Below are 27,874 nucleotides of genomic sequence, written 5' to 3'. Positions count from 1 at the left end.
TAAACTGTAGAACTCATACAGTACCCCTACTAAATACCATATATTGTAGAACTCATACAGTACCCCTACTAAACACCATATAATGTAGAACTCATACAGTACCCCTACTAAACACCATATACTGTAGAACTCATACAGTACCCCTACTAAACACCATATATTGTAGAACTCATACAGTACCCCTACTAAACACCATATACTGTAGAACTCATACAGTACCCCTACTAAACACCATATATTGTAGAACTCATACAGTACCCCTACTAAATACCATATACTGTAGAACTCATACAGTACCCCTACTAAACACCATATAATGTAGAACTCACACAGTACCCCTACTAAATACCATATATTGTAGAACTCATACAGTACCCCTACTAAACACCATATATTGTAGAACTCATACAGTACCCCTACTAAACACCATATACTGTAGAACTCATACAGTACCCCTACTAAACACCATATATTGTAGAACTCATACAGTACCCCTACTAAATAACATATACTGTATAACTCATACAGTACCCCTACTAAACACCATATATTGTAGAACTCATACAGTACCCCTACTAAACACCATAAACTGTAGAACTCATACAGTACCCCTACTAAATACCATATATTGTAGAACTCATACAGTACCCCTACTAAACACCATATATTGTAGAACTCATACAGTACCCCTACTAAATACCATATACTGTAGAACTCATACAGTACCCCTACTAAACACCATATACTGTAGAACTCACACAGTACCCCTACTAAACACAATATAATGTAGAACTCATACAGTACACCTACTAAATACCATATAATGTAGAACTCACATAGTACCCCTACTAAGTACCATATAATGTAGAACTCATACAGTACCCCTACTAAACACCATATAATGTAGAACTCACACAGTACCCCTACTAAATACCATATACTGTAGAACTCATACAGTACCCCTACTAAATACCATATACTGTAGAACTCATACAGTACCCCTACTAAACACCATATACTGTAGAACTCACACAGTACCCCTACTAAACACCATATACCAGCTTTTCAGAAATATACAATGCCCCTACTAAACATCATATACCTGCTCTGTAGATCTAATGCAGTACCTCTACTAAATACCATATACCTGCACTGTAGAATTTATACAGTACCTTCTCTACACACCATGTAGAACTCATACAGTTCTCCTACTGAACACCATATTAAACTGATATACAGGGAGTGCAGAATTATTAGGCAAGTTGTATTTTTGAGGATTAATTTTATTATTGAACAACAACCATGTTCTCAATGAACCCAAAAAACTCATTAATATCAAAGCTGAATATTTTTGGAAGTAGTTTTTAGTTTGTTTTTAGTTTTAGCTATTTTAGGGGGATATCTGTGTGTGCAGGTGACTATTACTGTGCATAATTATTAGGCAACTTAACAAAAAACAAATATATACCCATTTCAATTATTTATTTTTACCAGTGAAACCAATATAACATCTCAACATTCACAAATATACATTTCTGACATTCAAAAACAAAACAAAAACAAATCAGTGACCAATATAGCCACCTTTCTTTGCAAGGACACTCAAAAGCCTGCCATCCATGGATTCTGTCAGTGTTTTGATCTGTTCACCATCAACATTGCGTGCAGCAGCAACCACAGCCTCCCAGACACTGTTCAGAGAGGTGTACTGTTTTCCCTCCTTGTAAATCTCACATTTGATGATGGACCACAGGTTCTCAATGGGGTTCAGATCAGGTGATCAAGGAGGCCATGTCATTAGATTTTCTTCTTTTATACCCTTTCTTGCCAGCCACGCTGTGGAGTACTTGGACGCGTGTGATGGAGCATTGTCCTGCATGAAAATCATGTTTTTCTTGAAGGATGCAGACTTCTTCCTGTACCACTGCTTGAAGAAGGTGTCTTCCAGAAACTGGCAGTAGGACTGGGAGTTGAGCTTGACTCCATCCTCAACCCGAAAAGGCCCCACAAGCTCATCTTTGATGACACCAGCCCAAACCAGTACTCCACCTCCACCTTGCTGGCGTCTGAGTCGGACTGGAGCTCTCTGCCCTTTACTAATCCAGCCACGGGCCCATCCATCTGGCCCATCAAGACTCACTCTCATTTCATCAGTCCATAAAACCTTAGAAAAATCAGTCTTGAGATATTTCTTGGCCCAGTCTTGACGTTTCAGCTTGTGTGTCTTGTTCAGTGGTGGTCGTCTTTCAGCCTTTCTTACCTTGGCCATGTCTCTGAGTATTGCACACCTTGTGCTTTTGGGCACTCCAGTGATGTTGCAGCTCTGAAATATGGCCAAACTGGTGGCAAGTGGCATCTTGGCAGCTGCACGCTTGACTTTTCTCAGTTCATGGGCAGTTATTTTGCGCCTTGGTTTTTTCCACACGCTTCTTGCGACCCTGTTGACTATTTTGAATGAAACGCTTGATTGTTCGATGATCACGCTTCAGAAGCTTTGCAATTTTAAGAGTGCTGCATCCCTCTGCAAGATATCTCACTATTTTTGACTTTTCTGAGCCTGTCAAGTCCTTCTTTTGACCCATTTTGCCAAAGGAAAGGAAGTTGCCTAATAATTATGCACACCTGATATAGGGTGTTGATGTCATTAGACCACACGCCTTCTCATTACAGAGATGCACATCACCTAATATGCTTAATTGGTAGTAGGCTTTCGAGCCTATACAGCTTGGAGTAAGACAACATGCATAAAGAGGATGATGTGGTCAAAATACTCATTTGCCTAATAACTCTGCACTCCCTGTAGAAGTACTGAACACCATATGGAACTCGTGTGGTAAGCTACTGAAGACCAAATACAAATATACCTCATACAAGTACAGTACATATAGTTCATACTGTACACCTACTAAGCATGTGGAACTCATAATACACAAACTGGAAACCATATGAAATGCAGACAATAAACCTACTGGACACCATATAGAACCCATAGGAAAGTACATGTATGCACAGACTACGCACACAGGACACCATAATGAAACATGCAGTCCAAAATACTGTAGTATATGGGCTAGTCTAGAACTCATACAACACCTCTTCTGAACACCACACTGTATGTAACTGTACACTATAATGAACTTATATGGTACACCTACTGAACACTGTATAGAGCTTATACAAGTACACACAGTACACCTACTGAACACTGTATAGAGCTTATACAAGTACACACAGTACACCTACTGAACACTGTATAGAGATTATACAAGTACACACAGTACACCTACTGACACTATATAGAGCTTATACAAGTACACATGGTACACCTACTGAACACTGTATAGAGCGTATACAAGTACACATGGTACACCTACTGAACACTGTATAGAGCGTATACAAGTACACACAGTACACCTACTGAACACTGTACAGAGCATATACAAGTACACACAGTACACCTACTGACACTATATAGAGCTTATACAAGTACACATGGTACACCTACTGAACACTGTATAGAGCGTATACAAGTACACATGGTACACCTACTGAACACTGTATAGAGCTTATACAAGTACACACAGTACACCTACTGAACACTGTACAGAGTAGAGTTGTTGCGATACCAATTTTTTGATTCGGTTTCGATACCATGAAAAAGTATTGCGATACTCGATACCATTCGATACCACGCGAAAAAAATAAACAAAAAAAGCCACGTGCATTCCTCATTTTTAAAAATGGCGAATCGCGCAGTTTTTATTTTATTTTTTCTGTTCCGGCATTCACCACCTAGATTTTTTTTTTATATATTTTAATAGTTTGGACTTTTCTGACGTGGCGATGTAATATGTTTATTATTTAAATATTTTATATGTGAAATTGGGAAAAGGGGGTGATTTATACTTCATATTTTAGTGTTTTTTGTTTGTTTTTTTTACACTTTTTATTTAATGACTATTTTCCCCTTAGGGGCTAGAACCTGGGATCTTTCATCCCTTTTCCTATTCAGCCTGATAGATCTCTATTAGGGTGAATAGGACTCCACACTGTCCCTGCTGCTCTGTGCACACAGCATCAGGGATGTTACCATGGCAACCAGGGCTTCTGTAGCGTCCTGGCTGCCATGGTAACCGATCGGAGCCCCAGGCTTACACAGCTGGGGCTCCGATCAGAAGCTGCCACTGCACCACCAATGAGGGGGGGGGGGGGGGAAGAGGTCCCTGTGGCCACTGCCACCAATGATTTTAATACTGGGGGGTTGAGAGGGGCCGGCACACTGTGCCACCAATGATTTTAATGGGATGGGTGGGTTGAGGGGGGGGGGGGCAATGATAACTACCTCTTTATACAGGAGGCGGGTACTGGCAGATCAGCGGCAGTTAACTGCCGCTGATCGCAGCTCCCTGTCAGGGGCAGGGTGCCGGCAATGCGATTCTGCTGCCGGCACCCGCCTCCTGTATGTGTTAAAGACTGACTACTGTATATGAGTCCAGACTTTCACTATCAGGCCACACAGAGCGGCGCCCAGCAATGTCCCAGCACTCACCATTAGTCCTGGGCGCCGCTCCGTTCGCCTGCAGTGCTCCATTACTGTCTCCTGTCCTGCTCCACATGCTGCTGATTACTATCGGAGCGATGGGAGGAGACATCAGATTCACTAGTGGGCGTTCCTTCTCCCTGGCTGTAGCGCTGTCCAATCGCAGCGCAGGGAGAAGGAACGCCTACTAGTGAAGCTGATGTCTCCTCCCATCGCTCCGATAGTAATCAGCAGCATGTGGAGCAGGAGAGGAGACAGTAATGGGGCACTGCAGGCGAACGGAGCGGCGCCCAGGACTAATGGTGAGTGCTGGGGCATCGCTGGGCGCAGCTCTGTGTTGAAATAATCCTATCATTGGTGGCGCAGTGCGCCCGCCCCTCCTCCGCCCCTCTCTTCTCATTGCCGGCGCCGCCCCTCGCTTCTCATTGCCGGCGCTGCCCCTCCTCCGCCCCTCGCTTCTCATTGCCGGCGCTGCCCCTCCTCCGCCCCTCGCTTCTCATTGCCGGCGCTGCCCCTCCTCCACCCCTCTCTTCTCATTGCCGGCGCCGCCCCTCCTCCGCCCCTCGCTTCTCATTGCCGGCGCTGCCCCTCCTCCGCCCCTCGCTTCTCATTGCCGGCGCTGCCCCTCCTCCGCCCCTCGCTTCTCATTGCCGCCCCTCCTCCGCCCCTCGCTTCTCATTGGTGGCAGCGGCAGCAGCAGCACAGGGGGAGGGAGGACAGCTTCCTTCTCCCCGTGCTGCTGAGAGAGAACATGAGCGCGCCGATAGCAGCGCGCTCATGTTCAGAGATACTAGACTGCGCAGAAGCGCAGCCCAGTATCGAAAAAACGGAAATCCCGGTATCGTATCGATACCGGGACAAAAGTATCGATTGGGTATCGAAATTTCGATACCCGCAACAACCCTAGTACAGAGCATATACAAGTACACACAGTACACCTACTGAACACTGTATAGAGATTATACAAGTACACACAGTACACCTACTGACACTATATAGAGCTTATACAAGTACACATGGTACACCTACTGAACACTGTACAGAGCGTATACAAGTACACACAGTACACCTACTGAACACTGTATAGAGCTTATACAAGTACACACAGTACACCTACTGAACACTGTATAGAGATTATACAAGTACACACAGTACACCTACTGAACACTGTATAGAGATTATACAAGTACACACAGTACACCTACTGACACTATATAGAGCTTATACAAGTACACGCAGTACACCTACTGACACTATATAGAGCTTATACAAGTACACACAGTACACCTACTGAACACTGTATAGAGATTATACAAGTACACACAGTACAACTACTGAACACTGTACAGAGATTATACAAGTACACACAGTACACCTACTGAACACTGTACAGAGCTTATACAAGTACACACATTACAACTACTGAACACTGTACAGAGATTATACAAGTACACGCAGTACACCTACTGACACTATATAGAGCTTATACAAGTACACACAGTACACCTACTGACACTATATAGAGCTTATACAAGTACACACAGTACACCTACTGAACACTGTACAGAGCTTATACAAGTACACACATTACACCTACTGAACACTGTATAGAGATTATACAAGTACACACAGTACACCTACTGAACACTGTATAGAGATTATACAAGTACACACAGTACACCTACTGAACACTGTATAGAGATTATACAAGTACACACAGTACACCTACTGACACTATATAGAGCTTATACAAGTACACACAGTACACCTACTGAACACTGTATAGAGATTATACAAGTACACACATTACACCTACTGAACACTGTATAGAGATTATACAAGTACACACAGTACACCTACTGAACACTGTATAGAGATTATACAAGTACACACAGTACACCTACTGAACACTGTATAGAGATTATACAAGTACACACAGTACACCTACTGAACACTGTACAGAGCTTATACAAGTACACACAGTACACCTACTGAACACTGTATAGAGCTTATACAAGTACACACAGTACACCTACTGAACACTGTATAGAGATTATACAAGTACACACAGTACACCTACTGACACTATATAGAGCTTATACAAGTACACACAGTACACCTACTGACACTATATAGAGCTTATACAAGTACACACAGTACACCTACTGAACACTGTACAGAGCTTATACAAGTACACACATTACACCTACTGAACACTGTATAGAGATTATACAAGTACACACAGTACACCTACTGAACACTGTACAGAGCATATACAAGTACACACAGTACACCTACTGAACACTGTACAGAGCTTATACAAGTACACACAGTACACCTACTGAACACTGTATAGAGATTATACAAGTACACACAGTACACCTACTGAACACTGTACAGAGCATATACAAGTACACACAGTACACCTACTGAACACTGTACAGAGCATATACAAGTACACACAGTACACCTACTGAACACTGTATAGAGATTATACAAGTACACACAGTACACCTACTGAACACTGTACAGAGCATATACAAGTACACACAGTACACCTACTGAACACTGTATAGAGCTTATACAAGTACACACAGTACAACTACTGAACACTGTACAGAGATTATACAAGTACACACAGTACACCTACTGAACACTGTATAGAGATTATACAAGTACACACAGTACACCTACTGAACACTGTATAGAGCTTATACAAGTACACACAGCACAACTACTGAACACTGTACAGAGCATATACAAGTACACACAGCACAACTACTGAACACTGTATAGAGCTTATACAAGTACACACAGTACACCTACTGAACACTGTATAGAGATTATACAAGTACACACAGTACACCTACTGAACACTGTATAGAGATTATACAAGTACACACAGTACACCTACTGAACACTGTATAGAGATTATACAAGTACACACAGTACACCTACTGAACACTGTACAGAGCTTATACAAGTACACACAGTACACCTACTGAACACTGTATAGAGATTATACAAGTACACACAGTACACCTACTGAACACTGTATAGAGATTATACAAGTACACACAGTACACCTACTGACACTATATAGAGCTTATACAAGTACACACAGTACACCTACTGACACTATATAGAGCTTATACAAGTACACACAGTACACCTACTGAACACTGTACAGAGCTTATACAAGTACACACATTACACCTACTGAACACTGTATAGAGATTATACAAGTACACACAGTACACCTACTGAACACTGTACAGAGCATATACAAGTACACACAGTACACCTACTGAACACTGTATAGAGATTATACAAGTACACACAGTACACCTACTGAACACTGTATAGAGATTATACAAGTACACACAGTACACCTACTGAACACTGTATAGAGCTTATACAAGTACACACAGCACAACTACTGAACACTGTACAGAGCATATACAAGTACACACAGCACAACTACTGAACACTGTATAGAGCTTATACAAGTACACACAGTACACCTACTGAACACTGTATAGAGATTATACAAGTACACACAGTACACCTACTGAACACTGTATAGAGATTATACAAGTACACACAGTACACCTACTGAACACTGTATAGAGATTATACAAGTACACACAGTACACCTACTGAACACTGTACAGAGCTTATACAAGTACACACAGTACACCTACTGAACACTGTATAGAGCTTATACAAGTACACACAGTACACCTACTGAACACTGTATAGAGATTATACAAGTACACACAGTACACCTACTGACACTATATAGAGCTTATACAAGTACACACAGTACACCTACTGACACTATATAGAGCTTATACAAGTACACACAGTACACCTACTGAACACTGTACAGAGCTTATACAAGTACACACATTACACCTACTGAACACTGTATAGAGATTATACAAGTACACACAGTACACCTACTGAACACTGTACAGAGCATATACAAGTACACACAGTACACCTACTGAACACTGTATAGAGATTATACAAGTACACACAGTACACCTACTGAACACTGTATAGAGATTATACAAGTACACACAGTACACCTACTGAACACTGTACAGAGCATATACAAGTACACACAGTACACCTACTGAACACTGTACAGAGCATATACAAGTACACACAGTACACCTACTGAACACTGTATAGAGATTATACAAGTACACACAGTACACCTACTGAACACTGTACAGAGCATATACAAGTACACACAGTACACCTACTGAACACTATATAGAGCTTATACAAGTACACACAGTACACCTACTGAACACTGTACAGAGCTTATACAAGTACACACATTACACCTACTGAACACTGTACAGAGCATATACAAGTACACACAGTACACCTACTGAACACTGTACAGAGCATATACAAGTACACACAGTACACCTACTGAACACTGTATAGAGATTATACAAGTACACACAGTACACCTACTGAACACTGTACAGAGCATATACAAGTACACACAGTACAACTACTGAACACTGTACAGAGATTATACAAGTACACACAGTACACCTACTGAACACTGTACAGAGCTTATACAAGTACACACATTACACCTACTGAACACTGTATAGAGATTATACAAGTACACACAGTACACCTACTGAACACTGTATAGAGATTATACAAGTACACATGGTACACCTACTGAACACTGTACAGAGCTTATACAAGTACACACAGTACACCTACTGAACACTGTACAGAGCATATACAAGTACACACAGTACACCTACTGAACACTGTATAGAGATTATACAAGTACACACAGTACACCTACTGAACACTGTACAGAGCATATACAAGTACACACAGTACACCTACTGAACACTGTATAGAGCTTATACAAGTACACACAGTACACCTACTGAACACTGTATAGAGATTATACAAGTACACACAGTACACCTACTGAACACTGTACAGAGCATATACAAGTACACATGGTACAACTAGTGAACACTATATAGAGCTTATACAAGTACACACAGTACACCTACTGAACACTGTACAGAGCATATACAAGTACACATGGTACAACTAGTGAACACTATATAGAGATTATACAAGTACACACAGTACACCTACTGAACACTGTATAGAGCTTATACAAGTACACACAGTACACCTACTGAACACTGTACAGAGCATATACAAGTACACACAGTACACCTACTGAACACTGTATAGAGCTTATACAAGTATACACGGTACACCTACTGAACACTGTATAGAGCTTATACAAGTATACACGGTACACCTACTGAACACTGTACAGAGCATATACAAGTACACACAGTACACCTACTGAACACTGTACAGAGCATATACAAGTACACATGGTACAACTAGTGAACACTATATAGAGCTTATACAAGTACACACAGTACACCTACTGAACACTGTACAGAGCATATACAAGTACACACAGTACACCTACTGAACACTGTATAGAGATTATACAAGTACACACAGTACACCTACTGAACACTGTATAGAGCGTATACAAGTACACACAGTACACCTACTGAACACTGTATAGAGCTTATACAAGTACACACAGTACACCTACTGAACACTGTACAGAGCATATACAAGTACACATGGTACAACTAGTGAACACTATATAGAGCTTATACAAGTACACACAGTACACCTACTGAACACTATATAGAGCTTATACAAGTACACACGGTACAACTAGTGAACACAATTTGGAACTCATAAAATACCCCTATGTAACGCTAAATAGACCCCAATTGTCCTACTGGACTCATATGGAGGTATATGTACCTAGAGTTTACACATACACCATACTATAAGTACAGTACTATATGGAAACCTCAGAAATGTAATTTGCACTTTTGCTCATACCGTCTTGAGGCCGTATACCTTGTTTCCGCTATAGGTGCTATAAAATGAAGCCAGCCAACAGAGTGTGACTTACGTCGGCAGTAAAGGCAAGGTCATCTTAGTAGTGGACATTTTGGGATAAATATTTCATAATTGCAGCCAGAAATACAAAACCTATTTCTTAAATATGTACCAGACAGATGGTTACTGGTAGAACACAATACAAGCTAATGAAGCGGCCTCCGCAGTTATCGCCCCGATGCAGCGGCCCGATGCTCGTTCTTCTACGACTACTTCTGATTTTGCTGAATGGCTCTACAGTCAGAAGGAAAATAGGTACAGCAATTGGGAGAAAACAAAGGCCGTTCTGCGCGTGAGTGTGTGCCAGCCTATTCACATGAAAAGCGCATTGCATTAATATCTGAGAGAGCCTTCCGAAACCATTTCTGCCGGAATGAAAGAGGAGGCACAATCCTCGGGATCAGCAATTCCACACCATCCTTTTTAACTATAAACATCCATAAAAATGTCAGCAGCCCCTAACAAATGGCTAAATAATACATGGTATCAGCAAGCGGCACGCCATTCCACACACGGCCATGGCGCGAGCTGCGCTAGCACGGTGTCACTAAATCAATAGTCTATGATTTCCTCTGCCTGCTGCGAGTTGCTCCCTTTCTGCTTGAAATAAACACAGATCGACTCTCTACTGGGTTCGAGGAGCACAAATTCCAAATAAACGGATTTTGATAAGAAGTATAAAGCCCCCAAAGCTTTGCATACAGCCACCTGGGAAGACTTACCACCAGCGTCACTACAACTATAGGATGTGGAGGCAATAGAGGGGCTGTATCACCTCTTTGGGGGCAGATATTTTAGGCTATTTTCACACTTACACTGTTATTTTCCGATATAGAGATCCGGACCTCAAAATCGGAAAAAAAATGTTTCCATTTAGTCCTCCTGCATTCTGAATGGAAAGAGATCCGTTCAGGTTGCATTTTCTGTTCCAGCAGCATTCCGTTTTCTGACCGGACACAAAACCGCTGCAAGCTGCAGTCTTATGTGCGGTCATAAAAACAATGTAAGGGTCCATTCACACGTCAGTATTTTGTACTCCGCACCCATTCTGCAAATTTGCGGATCGAAACGAGGACCCATTCGTTTCAATGGCCCCGCAAAAAATGCAGACAACACTCAGTGTGCTGTCCGCATCCGCTGTTCCGTTCTGTTATGTGGATCCGCAAAAAAATAGAGCTTGTCCTACTATTGTCCGCAAAATGCGGTCTGTGGTCCCATTGTAGTCAATGGGTCAGCGAAAATGTGGATGACATACTGAAGGCATCAATATGTCATCCGCAATTGAGGATCCGTTTCCAGGAAAAAAATACTTTTTTAGTACCCTAGCAACATATATTCCTCCAAAAAAAAATTTCTGAAAAATGGAACAGATGCGCATGTACAATTGGTAAAAACAGAAGTTTTTTGCGGAAACACAGATCCGCAAAAAACCGAAACGGAAATCTGGAAAAGAAAAATACTGATGTGTGAATGGACACTAAGGGTCCGCAATCCGGAGCTGCGGTGCGGAACGGAGGCACAGAACCACTCCGTAGTGCTTCCGTGGGGTTTCTGTCTGCGTCTCCGCACTGCAAAAAAATCTACTGTTCTACGGTGCGGACGGATCACTGACCCATTCCGGCCGCCACACGGATGTTGTCCATGCATTGGGGACCGCTAATTGCACAACACCAGTGTGCATGAGCCCTAAGTCAATGGTGACGGATCAGTTTTTTTAGGAGCCTAAAAATCCTGATCCGTTACCCATTGACTTTCAATGTATTTAGTAAAGGATCCCTTTCTTTCTTTCTTTCTTTTGATTTCACAGAATCGCATCCAAACAGAACGGACGCATCCTGATGTGCAAAATTAAAACGTATCCGTTTAATTCCAGTATTGAGATCCTCTGCCGAAATAACGCAAGAGTGAAAGTAGCCTTAGGCTAGTTTCACATCTGCATTCCCTGTTCTGGTGGTGGAGTGATCCGGAAGTGAATCAGACTACCCGATCGGAAAGGTGGTGGAATGCCACCAGAATCTCAGTTTAAAGGGAACCTGTCACCTACAATACACGTATTAAACCACCGGCATTACCTTACCGATATCTTCATCTCATTTCTAAAGTTGCGATTGTCTTTGCCGTCTGATGCGTCTAATCCCTGAAAAAAATACTTTTATTGACCCTGTAAATTAGGGTCTTGAAGTCAAGCTCGCCGCGCTGCCTTTCCCATCACTCAGCGTTTGACTGATGGCCCTTTGCTTTCTTGTCATGTTGGATTTCAGCACAAAATCTGGCGCATGCACTGTGTCCTCTTCAATGCGCCTGCGCGTTGTTCCCTGCTACTGTGAGCCTGTTTTCAGTGGCTCAATGCACAGGCTTCCTCACTGCGCCTGCGCCGAATCCTGAACCGTGCGAGATTTCACCAGAGCACAGGGCTGGCAGACAGATGCGAGCGCTGCCCGGCCCTGTCAATCAGGACTTGGAGGGAGGCGACAAAGGTGGGAGAACGGAGCCTCTAGGAGCAGGAACAACGCCGCCCCCCCCCCCCCCCCCCGCTCCTAGAGGCTAATTAGCATATTATAAAAGTTAGACAGGCTTAATAGGGTTAAATCGGGTGACATAAAACCCTTTAAGAAACAGAAAATGACTCATTGAAGTCTATGGAGAAGTGTTGTGGGCGTGCTCTGTGACATGTGCAGGGAGAGAGAGAGGAAAAAGGGTGAGCCGATCATATAATCTGCTGTCAATGGTGGTTCCGGTGTTATCTGTCTCCAACTTTATAAATTAGGTTTTACCTCTCATTGCAATCCTGCCTGTTAATATAATGAGATGACTGCTGCCCGGGGTTGCCAACAAGAAATTATTATTTTTTTGGACAACTTATCCAAAATTCCCAGACAGCCAACATTGGAAAACGACAATGGAGGATAAAGATTATAAGTGATAGATTATAAGTGATATACGTCCTCATTACCAGCATTTACTGTGAGCTGTAAAATGATGATAATAACCAACAAAATAATCTAGTCAAGTACAACCAGCCTCAAAAATAATCACGGACACATCTATCTTTTTTCCTAGACACAGGAAAAAAAAAGTCTCCTATTTTTACGGACTGTCCATGCTGGCAACCCTGCTGCTGCCCCTGAAACCAAGACACGTAGCAAAAGCTGAAAAGTAATTGGTGATCTCTAAAAATTAGGAAGTGCCAGATTATAGTCAGGGTTCGGTGACCTGTACAAAACTGCAATACTCAAGGACGGATTTTTTAAAAAGAATTTACTATTAGAAGATCACTATTAACCCTTTAACAGCATTACAGGTCTTCAGTCTGTAGGAATGCCTTTCGACATCGCCCAGGACAGGTTAGTGGCTGCTGACGCTCTTCTGCTCTAAGAACAAGCTCGGGTTCTTACAGCAGGCTCCTACTCTATGTCTAGAGTCGGGGGACGATCAGATCTTGGCTGTTAACCCTATGATTGGCACGGTCCATTACCCCAGCAGGATCAAATGGGATCAGTTTTCCCCAATAAATGTCTCCTTTCTCTCCAATATTGTAATCACACATGGAAAGGTTCATTCCAACAACTCCTTCTTGGTGCATTATTTTTTTATTTTTTTTGTCTTGGTACCTGCAGTGACATGAAAAACTGCCCCACTGCTACACTCAGCTCTGCTACATCTCTACTTATGGGCAAAGCTGCTTCTTTATGATTTGAAAAGCAAAACACAAGCAGCTTCTTGGCAGCAGGATACAAACGGGGGCAGGTAGGGCAGATGATATAAGCGGAGTCTCGTCTTCCTCGGCCAAGCTGTCTATATTTTAAATCTTCTTCAGTCGACGGACGTTTAAAAAATGGTTCTTAAATGCAGGATAAATGAGAGGGGACGCTGGCGGAGGCAGTATATCAGCACAATGAGAAATACCGCTGGATTCACGGCACAGGCTCTGGAGCCGAGGCTGAGCCTTTACATCTCGGAGCCAGGAGACCCCACAAAATCCAGAATTTCTTCTGAATCATGGCTCTGCTTACTCAGTCCATACAAATTACTCACTGATGACGGCGGCATCTCCCATATACACTTTACAAGACCAAATAAACTGCCCTGTTAATAGCAAAGTCCGTTGTAATAGACTTCACAGGTCTGAGATACCGAGCTACACAATCCTATTAAAAAGGACAAGGAGCGGTGCGGAGGATTTAATTTCTTTTAGGTACAATATTCCTGAGCAGAATATTAAAGGGTAGTCGGGCGAGGTAAAGCTTATTCATGTTCTGCGTGCGCTTTCCTATAAATTCCTTCCGATGTTCACCATTTCCGCTTGCTCAACTAAACCCATGACTAGCGTAGCTTCACACAAAACGGAAACTTCTGCGACTGTGCCATTCATTTCAATGGGATTTGCAGAAATCCATTTGTGATGTATGGAACCCATTTATAGTTGTAGAGATTTCGGTAGGAAAATTGCCCCATGTGAAGACACCTTGAGGGGCTGGACTATTACTGCTGTGGATCTTGGGGCAAATCCGTGGTGATCTACACAAAGTTGGAAGGTCTCACGCACACAGGCGTATTACAGTGGCGTACAAAGTCCAAGCTGCATCTGTTCTGTATAAACCACTGGATACTAGATGGGGCATCCTGCACACCGCCGTATGTATTTTGCGGTCAGCAAATTGCATATCTGCAAACTACAGATACCGTACATTTTTTTGCAGACTTATTGACTTCAATGGGTCCGCGGTCTGCATTTTGTGGCCAAATATAGGACATCCGTATGTCAGTTCCGCAAAAAGAGAGAATATGTCCGCAGAACGCAGACCATGGACCAATTGAAGTCAATGAGTCCACAACAAAAAATAAATAAATGCGGATGGCACATGGACCGCATCCATACTTTGCGGACCACATATCCTTATGGAAATATTATGGAGGCCTTATGGAGATATTATGGAGGCCTTATGGAGATATTATGGAGGCCTTATGGAGATATACTTGCCCAGTCGTATTACTGGTTGGGTAGAATCCCTCCGTACAGGGCAGTATGGTGGCACCATGTAGCAGCACATGGCAAAGTTATGGCTCTATACTGCAGAACCATTGGGACCCCATGTACCACCCTGTAGGCTCTGCTGTGTGTATGACCCCTAATATGAAAGGAACTTCTTCACATCATAATTGCTTATCTGCTCATCATAGTATGGGGAGATGCTCTTTACAGACATGGGTAATCAGCTGAACAGTGGGCCGCTAAATTTTAACAGTTGCCAGACTGGAGGTCAGAAACCTCCCACCGATTCTTAATTAAAAACAGAAAATCCCTGGAACACAGACCCCTGGAGACAATCTATAAAAGGAGATAATTTAAAAGCCTGACTTTCTGATTAGCGGGATATTGCCACTCTCCTCAGAAAGCAGGGAATTAGTGACTCATTAGTGAGCACAGGCCTTCCCATCGACAAGGGCTGAAATTACGACCCTCACTGTAGACTTCCCATAAATTTGAGAACAAGTCCTGCAAAAAAACACGCATTTCTTTAAAGCACAAGGAATATTCTCCATTTTTCAAACCAGCATCTAGACCTGAATGCTTTTCTAAAACGCATGTAATTAAAAATGTATTATAGCAGAGTTATTCAATAAACTCTATCTGTACAGCGCCACCTGCTGTTTGCTCTTTTTCTAATTTCTCTGTCCTGCTCACTGAGATGGAAGCATGAAGCCGGCCCATAGAAGTGATTGGGGACGCCATAGTTGTAATTACACCTGCAGAACGCAGCAGAAAAAGCACTGCCTTCTCTTCATACAGCTGATCGATGGGGATGCCGGGAGTCAGACCCCCGCCGATCCGATATTGATGACTTATCCTGAGGATAGGTCATTAATAGTAAAAAGAAAAAAAAGGACAACGCCTTTTCACTAGAAAAAAGGGACTTTGTGCCCAAAAATGCGACAAAAAATGCTTTTTCGTTGCAACGGTTTTGTGATGCAATGTGAAAGAGTGAAATAGGCAGATAGAAAGAACATTTCATACAAATAAGACATTTTTATGTTCGCGTCTTGCTCCTGATTCACCAGGCCTAGCATGCTCAGAACGCAGGAGAAAATCTTCACTTGACAGCTAAACAATGCAGGCTCTGGAAAGAGAATATTTCAGACTGATTGCAAAGAGCCAAATACAGATCTATGAGAGACTGAGATGCAGGTGCCTTCAATCACGGTGCAAATGTGTTCTGAATGCATGCAATTATTACTGTAAATGAAAGCTAATGAGTCAGAGATAGCGCACGTGACGTCAGGACATTCAAAGGAACCTGAAGTGTAGACCATGAAATCTGAGAACTTCAGCTCGCTAGATCGTCCCCGGAAAAATCTAAATACCTACATTTATACTGGGTATGTGGACAAAAAAAAGCTGCGGTATGTTCAGCGAGCAGGTGCAGGTGGGAGGGCACCGACCCACAGTCCCAGCAATAGAAAGAAAAGAAATAGGCAGCACTCCAAGATATTTAAGTGGTGGTTTCATACTGGGTAGCAGAAATATATGCTGCTAAATCCTTTTAATCAGATCTAATGGGTGCTGAATGATCACATCTTTTGGATTATTGGATGGTCTTACAGAATATTTACTCCTAAGGGTAGAGAGGTCTTAGGAAAGCAGCCCAGAATAAACTGCCGTAGGCTGAATGGTCGGTCTCTAGCTCCCTCTCTGAATACTCCTGAACAAACTTCTACGCTCTTTTATGCCAAAATCAAAGTTCAACTTTGATTTGGGAATAAATCAGTTTACATGATCAATCAGGAGAGGTCAGAGAGGGACTGGAGAACGAGCTGTCAGACAGATTTATCACAGAAGGGTTTCCTGCAGCTGCTATAAACTGTGAAGCCTACAAGCTGCAGAAGCCAAACTGTACAAAATGTTTAATAAAAACCTGTGAATGGAACAAGCACTTGTAATTACACTGCGCCGTCGAGACTACACACAATTTAATCTTGACGAGAGTGTTTGCGCTCACAGATGATTGGCGGGGTTGCCGGGAGTCGGACTCCCACCGATCAGATATTGATGACCTATCCTGAGGAAGTGCTGGCTGCACAACCTCTCTTGACCATTCCATCACTCCTGGATCCAGAATCAATGACACAGGGCAAGACAAGGATTTCCAATGGAGAGGCTGGGTGACATTTAATGGAGTGATGGTGCATCGAACAGTGCTGCCATACAGATGTTTAGTGCACCTAAAACATCTTTTTCAGACAAATTAAATGAAAGCTATCTCGAGATTACTGGACAGCATTTTCATAATACGGGTATGTTTAGGCTTCTGGGCACCTACCCTACATAGAGTTATGTTTATGAAGAAGGTGATTTTGGAGCTGACAGACTTCATTTAAGCTGGCTGTACACGTTATATTGCACCACCACTGTCTATCTCATGCATCCATCTCTTTACGTCCATACTTGTAGAACTCACAGTATGGACATTATACAGCTTATCTGCTTATTAAGAGATCCCTCTTTAACATTGCATTAGGATGTGCCCGCTGCTCGGCATCTCGTACCTTTGTAACTGCAGTTAAGAGCTTCAGCGCCTTTGAATGAAGATTGGGATCGCCGCTCTCGATAAATAACTTCAGTGATGTCAGCAGCATGTCGTGCTCTAACAAGAGCGAGCAGATCGCATCAATACACTGCAAGAAAAAGAGTGACAGCGTGCATTATGTGTACAGCCGGAGAAATAGCCTCCATTCTTTACTTTATAGATGGTACATTTGTGTTGCTTTTATTTCATCTTATTTCAAAGTGGGGAAAAAAAAGAAAATCTGCATTGATCGTTAGAATAAAACAAGATCAAACAATGAGGTTAAATGAGAGGAGCACTTCTAAGGAGAGCAGTGCTGCAAATATCAATACGGCTGTGGTTGCAGACAGGGCATAAGGGTTATCTGCACTCAGGTCTTTAAAAAGCAGAAACATAATATAATACGTAAAATACAAGTACACAACATGTAACATACATTATAAAAGAAAAAATACATGTCATGGTACATTTTTTTTGTGCAAGGAGCTCGGGCAGTGTGAACAGGAATTTTTGTTGCAGTTCTAGATTTGCTGGATTCGAGCAGCGACCAAAGCATCTCACCATGATCTTCAACTGGGCTATTCCCCGAACCATATTTATCACCAATCCACAGGCTAGGTGAGGTGATAAATGCTGGATTGCGGGTGGGCTGACCACTGCCCCGCCCAGTGATCCTGAGAATGGTGGGTTCCTGATTCTCCTCTATGGATGGCTTGGTCCACCGCTCCATGCACTTCTATTGTACTGACGGGCGCTATCTACATCAGTCTCATAGAAGTGAATGGATTGGTGGTGGACCAATATGCATAATGTTCTACCTAAAGACCAAAAAGCAACAAAAAAAAAAATGGCCAAAACAGGTCAGATAACTGTTGGCCTAATGCTTGTTTGGCAAACAGCTACAGTCAGGTCCATAAATATTGGGACATCGATACAATTCTAACATTTTTGGCTCTATACACCATCACAATGGATTTGAAATGAAATAAACAAGATGTGCTTTAACTGCAGACTGTCAGCTTTAATTTGAGGGTATTTACATCCAAATCAGGTGAACGGTGTAGGAATTACAACAGTTTGCATATGTGCCTCCCACTTGTTAAGGGACTAAAAGTAATGGGACAGAATAATAAATCAAACTTCCACTTTTTAATACTTGGTTGCAAAGCCTTTGCAGTCAATTACACCCTGAAGTCTGGAACGCATAGACATCACCAGACGCTGGGTCTCAGGCCTCTACTGTAACTGTCTTCAGTTCCTGCTTGTTCTTGGGGCATTTTCCCTTCAGTTTTGTCTTCAGCAAGTGAAATGCATGCTCAATCGGATTCAGGTCAGGTGATTGACTTGGCCATTGCATAACATTCCACTTCTTTCCCTTAAAAAACTCTTTGGTTGCTTTTGCAGTATGCTTTGGGCCATTGTCCATCTGCACTGTGAAGCATTTGGCTGAATATGAGCAGATAATATGAGCAGATAATATTGCCCGAAACACTTCTGAATTCATCCTGCTGCTTTTGTCAGCAGTCGCATCATCAATAAATACAAGAGAACCAGTTCCATTGGCAGCCAAACATGCCCACGCCATGACACTACCACCACCATGCTTCACTGATGAGGTGGTATGCTTAGGATCTTGAGCATTTCTTTTCCTTCTCCATACTCTTCTCTTCCCATCACTCTGGTACAAGTTGATCTTGGTCTCATCTGTCCATAGGATGTTGTTCCAGAACGGTGAAGGCTTTTTTAGATGTCGTTTGGCAAACTCTAATCTGGTCTTCCTGTTTTTTGAGGCTCACCAATGGTTTACATCTTGTGGTGAACCCTGAAGTATTCTCTTGATTTTTGACTTTTACACACATACACCTACCTCCTGGAGAGTGTTCTTGATCTGGCCAACTGTTGTGAAGGGTGTTTTCTTCCCCAGGGAAAGAATTATTCGGTCATCCACCACAGTTGTTTTCCGTGGTCTTCCGGGTCTTTTGGTGTTGCTGAGCTCACCGGTGCGTTCCTTCTTTTTAAGAATGTTCCAAGCAGTTGTTTTGGCCACGCCTAATGTTTTTGCTATCTCTCTGATGGGTTTGTTTTGTTTTTTCAGCCTAATGATGGCTTGCTTCACTGAGAGTGACAGCTTTTTGGATATCATCTTGAGAGTTGACAGCAACAGATTCCAAATTCAAATAGCAGACTCGAAATGAACTCTGGACCTATGTCCTATTACTTATGGTCCCTTAACAAGTGGGAGGCACATATGCAAACAGTTGTAATTCCTACACCGTTCACCTGAATTGGATGTAAATACCCTCAAATTAAAGCTGACAGTCTGCAGTTAAAGCGCATCTTGTTCGTTTCATTTCAAATCCATTGTGGTGGTGTATAGAGCCAAAAATGTTAGAATTTTGTCGGTGTCCCAATATTTATGGACCGGACTATTTCTCAGCACCTACCCTTCATGCCCATGCCAGTATGGCTTGGCCAAGAAGGCATGTGTTATGAAAAGGGAGAGGGGAGTAAGACACGGCCAGACATCTCTGGTGAAAGGTCAAAGGGGTTGTCCAGTTTCCAATATTGATGCTTTCTTTTCAAACAGCTGATCGGCGGGGGTGCTGGGAGTCGGACCAACGCTGATCTGATATTGATGACCTATCCTGAGGATAGGTCATCAGCACTGGAAACTAGCCAACCCCTTTAACTAACCAAGAACGAAAGGTTGAAATCCAACAGCCCATCCCTTCTCCCCCTCCGTCGTCAGGTAAGAGGTGGCCACACATATTAGATGGTCAGCCAGTCCTGAAGAAATCAGAGAGTTCAGTCAATATATATCTAATTTAAGTCTTTGAGGTCTTTATGTTATTTATTCCTTTTTTTAAATTTCTCTCTTATTTTGTAGCTTTTGTGAGCCCTGTACCTTTTACATTAAAGTCCATAACTTCACTAAGTTTGGTCCTTGTATGCTCTAAAGAGTCCATAGGCTTTTCTTGGAGCATTTTAACCGTTTGACTACTGAAGAGAAATGTATATAGTGGACAATTACTGGTCCAGAATTCAGTAGCTGGTGAAAACCGTTTTCTCTCGTGAGGAGGGATTTAGAACACCCAGGCAGATGTTTGGCTGGTCTGCGAAAGTCAGTGGGTCTGGACAACATTTAACTAATGTGGCCACCTTTAGGATTGTTTTTAGGTTTAGTTCGAAATATGAATGGATGCAGAGTGCAAGTTAGTGACACTGGTGCTGTGACCTCCAAAGTGCTAGGCTCTGTTCACACTAGGGTCATTGTTTACATTTATTATGAAAACCAGGATTCTTTGGATATCTTTTCCTATCTGATAACAATGGACCTATTTGACTGTAACTGCCATTATTTTCCAGTCCAGTCTTGGCTGAGGGACACTTGTAAAGCTGTTTGGGTTTTGAAAACAAGGCAACATGTCCACCAGCTCACCATCCATGGTCATTAATATTTTATGAAACTTCTGAAAAATGTTTCCAACAATTCAACTCAGCTACTTAGTTTTGGTAACTCAGATACAACTATTGTATTATTGGCTTGTTACTGGCAGGGGTGCCCCACCAATGAGGCGAGGTGAGGCGATTGCCTCAGGCAGCACCAGATAGGAACAAGTGGGTGGCAGCGGAAAGGCCTTGGGAAATGAGTGCTCTGCATATTCAACTGTATTACTATATTAATCAGTATGTTTTGTAGCACTATATTTAATGCTTTCCAAGTATGCCTTTAACACTAAGGTTGGAGGGAAGGGGTTAGGTTGAGAATTTGGCATGGGGAAGAGGGGGCGTCATCTTAGTTTTCGCCTCAGGCAGCAGAAAGGCTAGATGCACCCCATGTTACTGGTATTTTAAAAGGCCATTCTAGGATTTTATTATTGATCATTAATATCTTATTGGCTGAGATCTGACACCCCGCACCCCTGCAGTAGCTCTGGCACTGGAAATACAGAGCTCTGTCCATTGTGTAGTAGTCTGAGCTGGTTACTGCAGTGGGGCTCGCATTCACTTCAGTAACCAGCCTTGTCCACTACACAATGGATGGAGATGTGTAGTTCTGGCACTGACACTATTGCAGAACAGCTGATCCCTATCCAACAGATATTAATGATAGGCCATCAGTAGTAAAATCCTGGACAACCCTTTAAGTCTAGGACCACTTCATGTTATGATGCTCTGCAGTTAACAACATACACCAAGAAGAAATTAAGCACCTGCCACATACAATGTTGATCTACAATACGGTAAATTATAGTAAGGGGGATAATTAGTTTTCCTTAGAGCAACTCAATATTATAGACTGAAACAATAGCATATGTGAAGGACCGAAGGTGTGGGGAAAAAAAAAAAATAGAAAAATGGAAATTTTAATACAGAGACACTTCAGTGCTCATTTGCCAGTATTAAACTCTGAAAATAGTTCCACATTGTAAGGACCTAATTAATTCCATTTGCTTTTTCTGCATGCACAGCCTGCATTTAAATAGGTTATTAATGAAGGGCACTTACAAGGCCAAGCAGATACGATGATAAATACAAAAACCTTTTGAACAGAGTTACCTCGCTGGAAAAGTTTCAGGTGTGAATTTAAATTATTGAACACCATATAGAGAGGGATCTGTGACGGAATAATAGGCAGCAGGAGCAGCGTCGAAAGAGACGAGAGAGATGGTTCGTAGTTCAAAGTTAGGACAGGTTATTATATCGCCATATAGTATAATATTCTGGGGGTCATATGGACACATTGCTTCTAGTTTCCCAACCTTCCAATTGAGACTGAGGCAACATTAAAAGTAAATGCAATTGATATCAATACAAGAACAAAGAAAATTGTAGTAAAGTGTGATAAAACAGAAATTAAAGGGGGGTTCTCCAAGTTAAAATTTGATAATGCTAATCTTCTGTGGGGCCAGTAAAATAATAAAATTACTTCGATCCTGCAATGTTGCTCCTACCTCTTCCGTGGGCTGCAGCGCTGATGCCACATATACTGCTGCAGCCAATCGCTGGCCTCAGTGGTCTTGTGCTGTACACCACTGAGGCCATGTGTATGAGACCTTTTTCTCTACTCTCTTCCATGGCAGCCATATTCAAGCAGGGGTCAAAAGTACTTGGGGCACATCAGCGACAGATTCCAACATTACTATAGTAAAATAGAAAGTGATCATCCTAGGTCAGTGATGGCTAACCTCCGGCACTCCAGCTGTGGTAAAACTACGACTGTGATGTACACTTGCTTGGCTGTTCTCAGAACTCCGCAGCTGGATTTTTTGAGGTTAGCCATCACTGTCCTAGAGTACGTAGAGGTAGGTTATACGGGATGCCGCTGCTGCAGTCACTGGCTGCAGCCTGGGAAAAAAGATGGAGCATCGGCACTGGATCGGAGGGGTGATCAGTAAACAGCCCATGTGATTTTTTGAGTTATGTCTGATGTCCCATTGTATGTCTAAGGAGGATACTGTAGACTGCCAGGAAATCATCCCCTACTGTGCTCAGCCGGTCTTACGTAAATGGTAATATACGCTCCTAGGCTCCACTAGTTCTGATGCTTGTATAAACCTACTGCAGATTGTCTTTGGTGATCCGATTAGCATCTGCCTGTCAAATGCCAATGCAGTTTGGCAGTACGAAGAGGCTCCTTTTGAACTGTTCAATTAGGCATACCGGGGGTCATTTATTAAGAGAGAAATACATAAAAAATGTACATGTGAGCAGACACAAGACAGAGACATACATGTCTGTTACCAGATGGTTAGGAGCCGCACAACATGATATCAAGGCCACTTGTGGCTTCCGGGCCACAGGTTATGCACCCCCGATCTATACGATCTGTATAGTGAAATGTATAGAAAGTGATCGTCCTAGTGTAGGTAGATTCAGGGTGGTATCATGAAAAGATACAGTCGGGAAATAAAGAGAAAGATCAGTGGCCCGATGGAGGGGTAAAGACTGACCAAACTCTCTTCCCACAACCAGGCAAAAGGTGGGTGGATTTTTTTAAAAGTCTAGTGGACCTCTGTAATAAATAATTACAACTAGAAGTTGTCTTTTAATGGAGCGCCCCTTTAAATCTGAATAGAAGATACTGTCCATATTTTTAGTATGAGAACGCCGCACCTGCATAGGAGTGTATAGAGCAAGATGGAGAAAGCGCGATCAGCCCTTAGATCTCTAGCGAGTTCCTGTATTTAATTGGGCGGCTCGAAAAGTCACTTAAAGTGCAAAACAGACCTATAGACAGACTCTTTATAACAGTTGCAATGAATGATATCACCAAATGAGATGTGAAGAGGAAAATGAAATACTGCAGCTATTTAATTATAGAGGAGGCTACAAAAATAGAAATTCAGTGAGATGGCAAATGTGGTGGCGCTTTGTTAAAGAAAAAAAATATAAAATCACGGGGAGAAAAGAATCGCTGGGCCAAAGCCAAACAAATATATTGCTTTCATTGCGGTGACATCTGAGCTTCTCGAAATAAAACTGCCGACCCTAAACGAATATGAATCGCTCAGCCTGTGGAGATTTCAAGACGCTGAATGTCGGAGCCAGACAAAGGCAGGGGAGATGGAGGTCCCCTTTCATGGTAGTGTTCATTAAAACCCTCACAAGCTATAAATTTATCCTCCATAGTATGGCATTTGCAGCAGTAGAAGGATGCCACCTCCATTAATGCACTTGGCAATCAACCTACCACAATCACATTTTTTTCTATCTTATAAGAGAAATTATTACTTCTCCTGAGCAATCGGCCTTTGGCAAATTAATCTGCTTTGAAGAAAAGTCCAGGCACCCTTGGAGAAATCTAATTCCCATGTGGTGTATGAATATCTAGACATAAAAGAGTAATCTCTTTGTCATAGTGCGGTTCACTATGACAGTTCTGGCCCTGGTTGCATGCCCTCCTGTGTACCGGCTGCAGGCTGTCTCCTGTGTATACTGGTTGCTTGGGGCTGCGTGTTGGCTGCAGTGTTTTGTGGAACTGCTGCCTGTGAATGTTGCTCTCCCCTTGTTTGCATCTCACTGTTGCTGTGCAGGCTGGCCGTGCAGGCTGGCTGCAGGCTCCCTCGCGTACTGGCTGCAGGCTGACACCTGTGTGTGCTGGTTGTTTGGGACTGGGTGCTGTGAACTGTGGCCTGTGTTTGTGGATTCCCGAGTCTGCCTCTCTGTGGCTGATGTCTCTGGTGCAGTGTAGGCTGGCTGCAGGTTCCCTCGGGTACTGGATGCAGGCTGACTCCTGTGTATGCTGTTTGCTCGGGACTGTGTGCTGGCTGCAGCCTTGCGTGTCAACAGGTTCTGAATATGGATGCTTTTCTGTTCGTCATTGTGAGACGGGTTTGTGTGTGCTCTGGCGTACTGGCTTCGGTGTACTCCGTGTATGATGGTTGCCAGGGGCAACATCCTGTACTGCAGCCTGTGTGTCTTGTGGTTCTGGTACTCCTGTTCTGGTGGAGTTAACTTCCCCTGATCTGTGTCACGGCCTCTGTTATGTGCGCCGTGACACGGTTGCCGTGCTTGCGTATTGTTGCAGCATGTAGGTGGCTTCTCCTTTCCCCTGGGTCCTTCCCTGGCTGGTGTGGATTTAGGCGTGTCTAGGGTGTGGCCTCTTGGCTCTTTATATGTTGTGTTGTGAGCATGAGGTCAGTTGCCATCAGCCTTTGTGTGAGCTGGAGTGCTGCTCCTATCCTGCATATACCATCTGTCCAGTGGGAGGGCCTCCTAGCTAGACATCAATGCCACCATGATGTCTCCCTTATGTTCCCTATGTCTTTACCTTCCTTTGTATCTATATTTGGTGTGGGTTATGTGCGGGGTCTGTTGTATGTCTAGTTGTCGTTACATGTCTGGCATGTGGCTTCTGTCTTCCAGCATGTTAACTAGACATTTCCCCTGTGAGTCGCCTAACCTCTGGAAGGGGGGGGGGGGGGGGTCTGGGTTCCCCGGAGGGGGAATCAGTAGTCTGTGAACAGCTCTGCCTGGGGCCGCCATGCTTGCTGTCTGTTGTGGCCGTGGCTCTTATTGGGTGTAGCCCCTCGCTGCTGACCCATTTTTTTTTCCTATCTGCCGTTGTTTGTAGTGTTACCTGGTAATGCATTGTTGCTGCTTTGTCTGATGTTGTGGTTATCTGTTCTATGATGTTGTCATTGCCTTGTCTGTTCTTCTGTAACTGTCCTGCCAGGGGCAACATGTCCTGTATGATGTTTATGTTATCCTTGTTAGCCTAGCAGAGCTCTGCTGCATCTGATAGCCTGGCAGTGCTAAACTGCTTATGATTGTATCCTGTCCCATGTCCTGTCTGGCAGTGCATACTGCTTCTGATCCTTGTCTGTTCTCGTCTGCCTGTAGTTCCTTTCTACTTCTGTTCCTATCCCGTGTTTGTCCTGCCTTCGTGAGAGGGTTCCTGGCTTCCCCGGATGGGGAATCTCTAGTCTGTGTGCAGCTCTGCCTGAGACCGCCATGCTTCTATCCTGCTTGGGGTCCAGGCATCTGCTTCTGTGCTGGTTCCCGTTTGTCTTGTTGTCTGTTCCATGTCCTGTGTTTGCTTGGGTTCCAGTTCTGTCGTCTGTTCCACTGGTACTTGCACCAGTGTGGTTCCTTGCAAGTAGGGGCCAAGTGTACCGGGACCTTCCTGGAGGTGCGACCAGTGAGCCCTCAGCCCAGTTCGTCCCCACCACCAGGGGCTCTGTGAAGAACGGGGCTCTCTGGGTTTTGCCTCTGGTCTGCTGGTGCAATTGGTTCTGTGGTAGTTCTACCACTATTGCCTAACCTGCTTACCGTCATGTGCTTTTATTACACTTGTAATAAGGTTCTCTGTGGGTCCTTGGTCTGTTTTGCCTGTGTCCAGTTCGCATGACGTTCCGGAGGTCTGCCTTGGGCCTCAGGCACGTGACACTCTTGATATTATTCCTAGAGTGATGGGCTCTTATGTGAGTGGGAGAGCAATCCTTCCAATAAATGATTTTAAAGGCGCTATCCTATGACTAATGTAAAGAATGAAAATCAGACATCATATAGGACAAGATAATCTCTTTCTAACAAACCTACAACCAGCCCTGTACCTCACATGGATCCATAGATCTCCCACATTCACATTCATTGCTCTGCTAGATTTATATCAAGCTGACAGCTCAGGGGGTTTGTAATTTCTGCTGAAGCTAAGGGTGTGTGTCTCAGCTCTCCCTATAACAGCTAAGGAGGCAGTTAAAGGATGAAACTGAGCATGTGCGGCCATCTCAGTGAACGGGTCAAAAAAATGAGAAAAAAAATACCAGTAGGTGGCGGGTCAAAAAAATACCAGTAGGTGGCGCTATATATTTCATGCAATTACAAAAGTATTCAGATCCAGGTGCTGGTTTGAAAACTGTAGAATGTCTGGCCGGGATAAACTTACAAGACAAAATACCTATACCTGGCAAAAGAGATAGAGGATGACACTATATAGTCCTTGCTAAATTGACCCCATTGGGCATGGGTCAGTGGCGCAAACTACCCAGAAGTCACTCAATGAAGCAAACATATGATATATGGTGATTTAGACCATCCAGGCGCACGTCTTCAAACAAAAAGTCCATTGTGCGTCCTTTTGTAGCAATTTTTGGTCCAAATCACCCCCCTTTAGGGAGGGAGTGCTGCCAATCACTGGTCTCAGTAGTATACGGGACATCTCTGCTGAGGCCAGTGATTGGTGCAGTGAGCTATGCACACTGAACGTTACTGCAGCCAGGAAAACAAACAGCAGCAGGGAACACAAGAGCACAATGCAGGCAAA

General features: G+C 43.2%; 1 protein-coding gene across 1 annotated transcript in view; it reads right to left on the bottom strand.

The window, feature by feature from the left end:
* Positions 1–27,874, bottom strand: part of NBAS (NBAS subunit of NRZ tethering complex) — a 678,694-nt gene that overhangs the window by 19,736 nt on the left and 631,084 nt on the right. The window contains 1 exon segment of the mRNA XM_044291127.1: positions 18,086–18,214. Within this exon segment, the coding sequence (XP_044147062.1) occupies positions 18,086–18,214 (129 nt within the window).

The sequence above is a fragment of the Bufo gargarizans genome, chromosome 4 (assembly GCF_014858855.1).
Source record: "Bufo gargarizans isolate SCDJY-AF-19 chromosome 4, ASM1485885v1, whole genome shotgun sequence".
Lineage (NCBI taxonomy): Eukaryota > Metazoa > Chordata > Amphibia > Anura > Bufonidae > Bufo > Bufo gargarizans.
The sequence above is the reverse complement of the archived record's forward strand: the minus strand, read 5'-3'. Positions and strand labels throughout refer to the sequence as shown.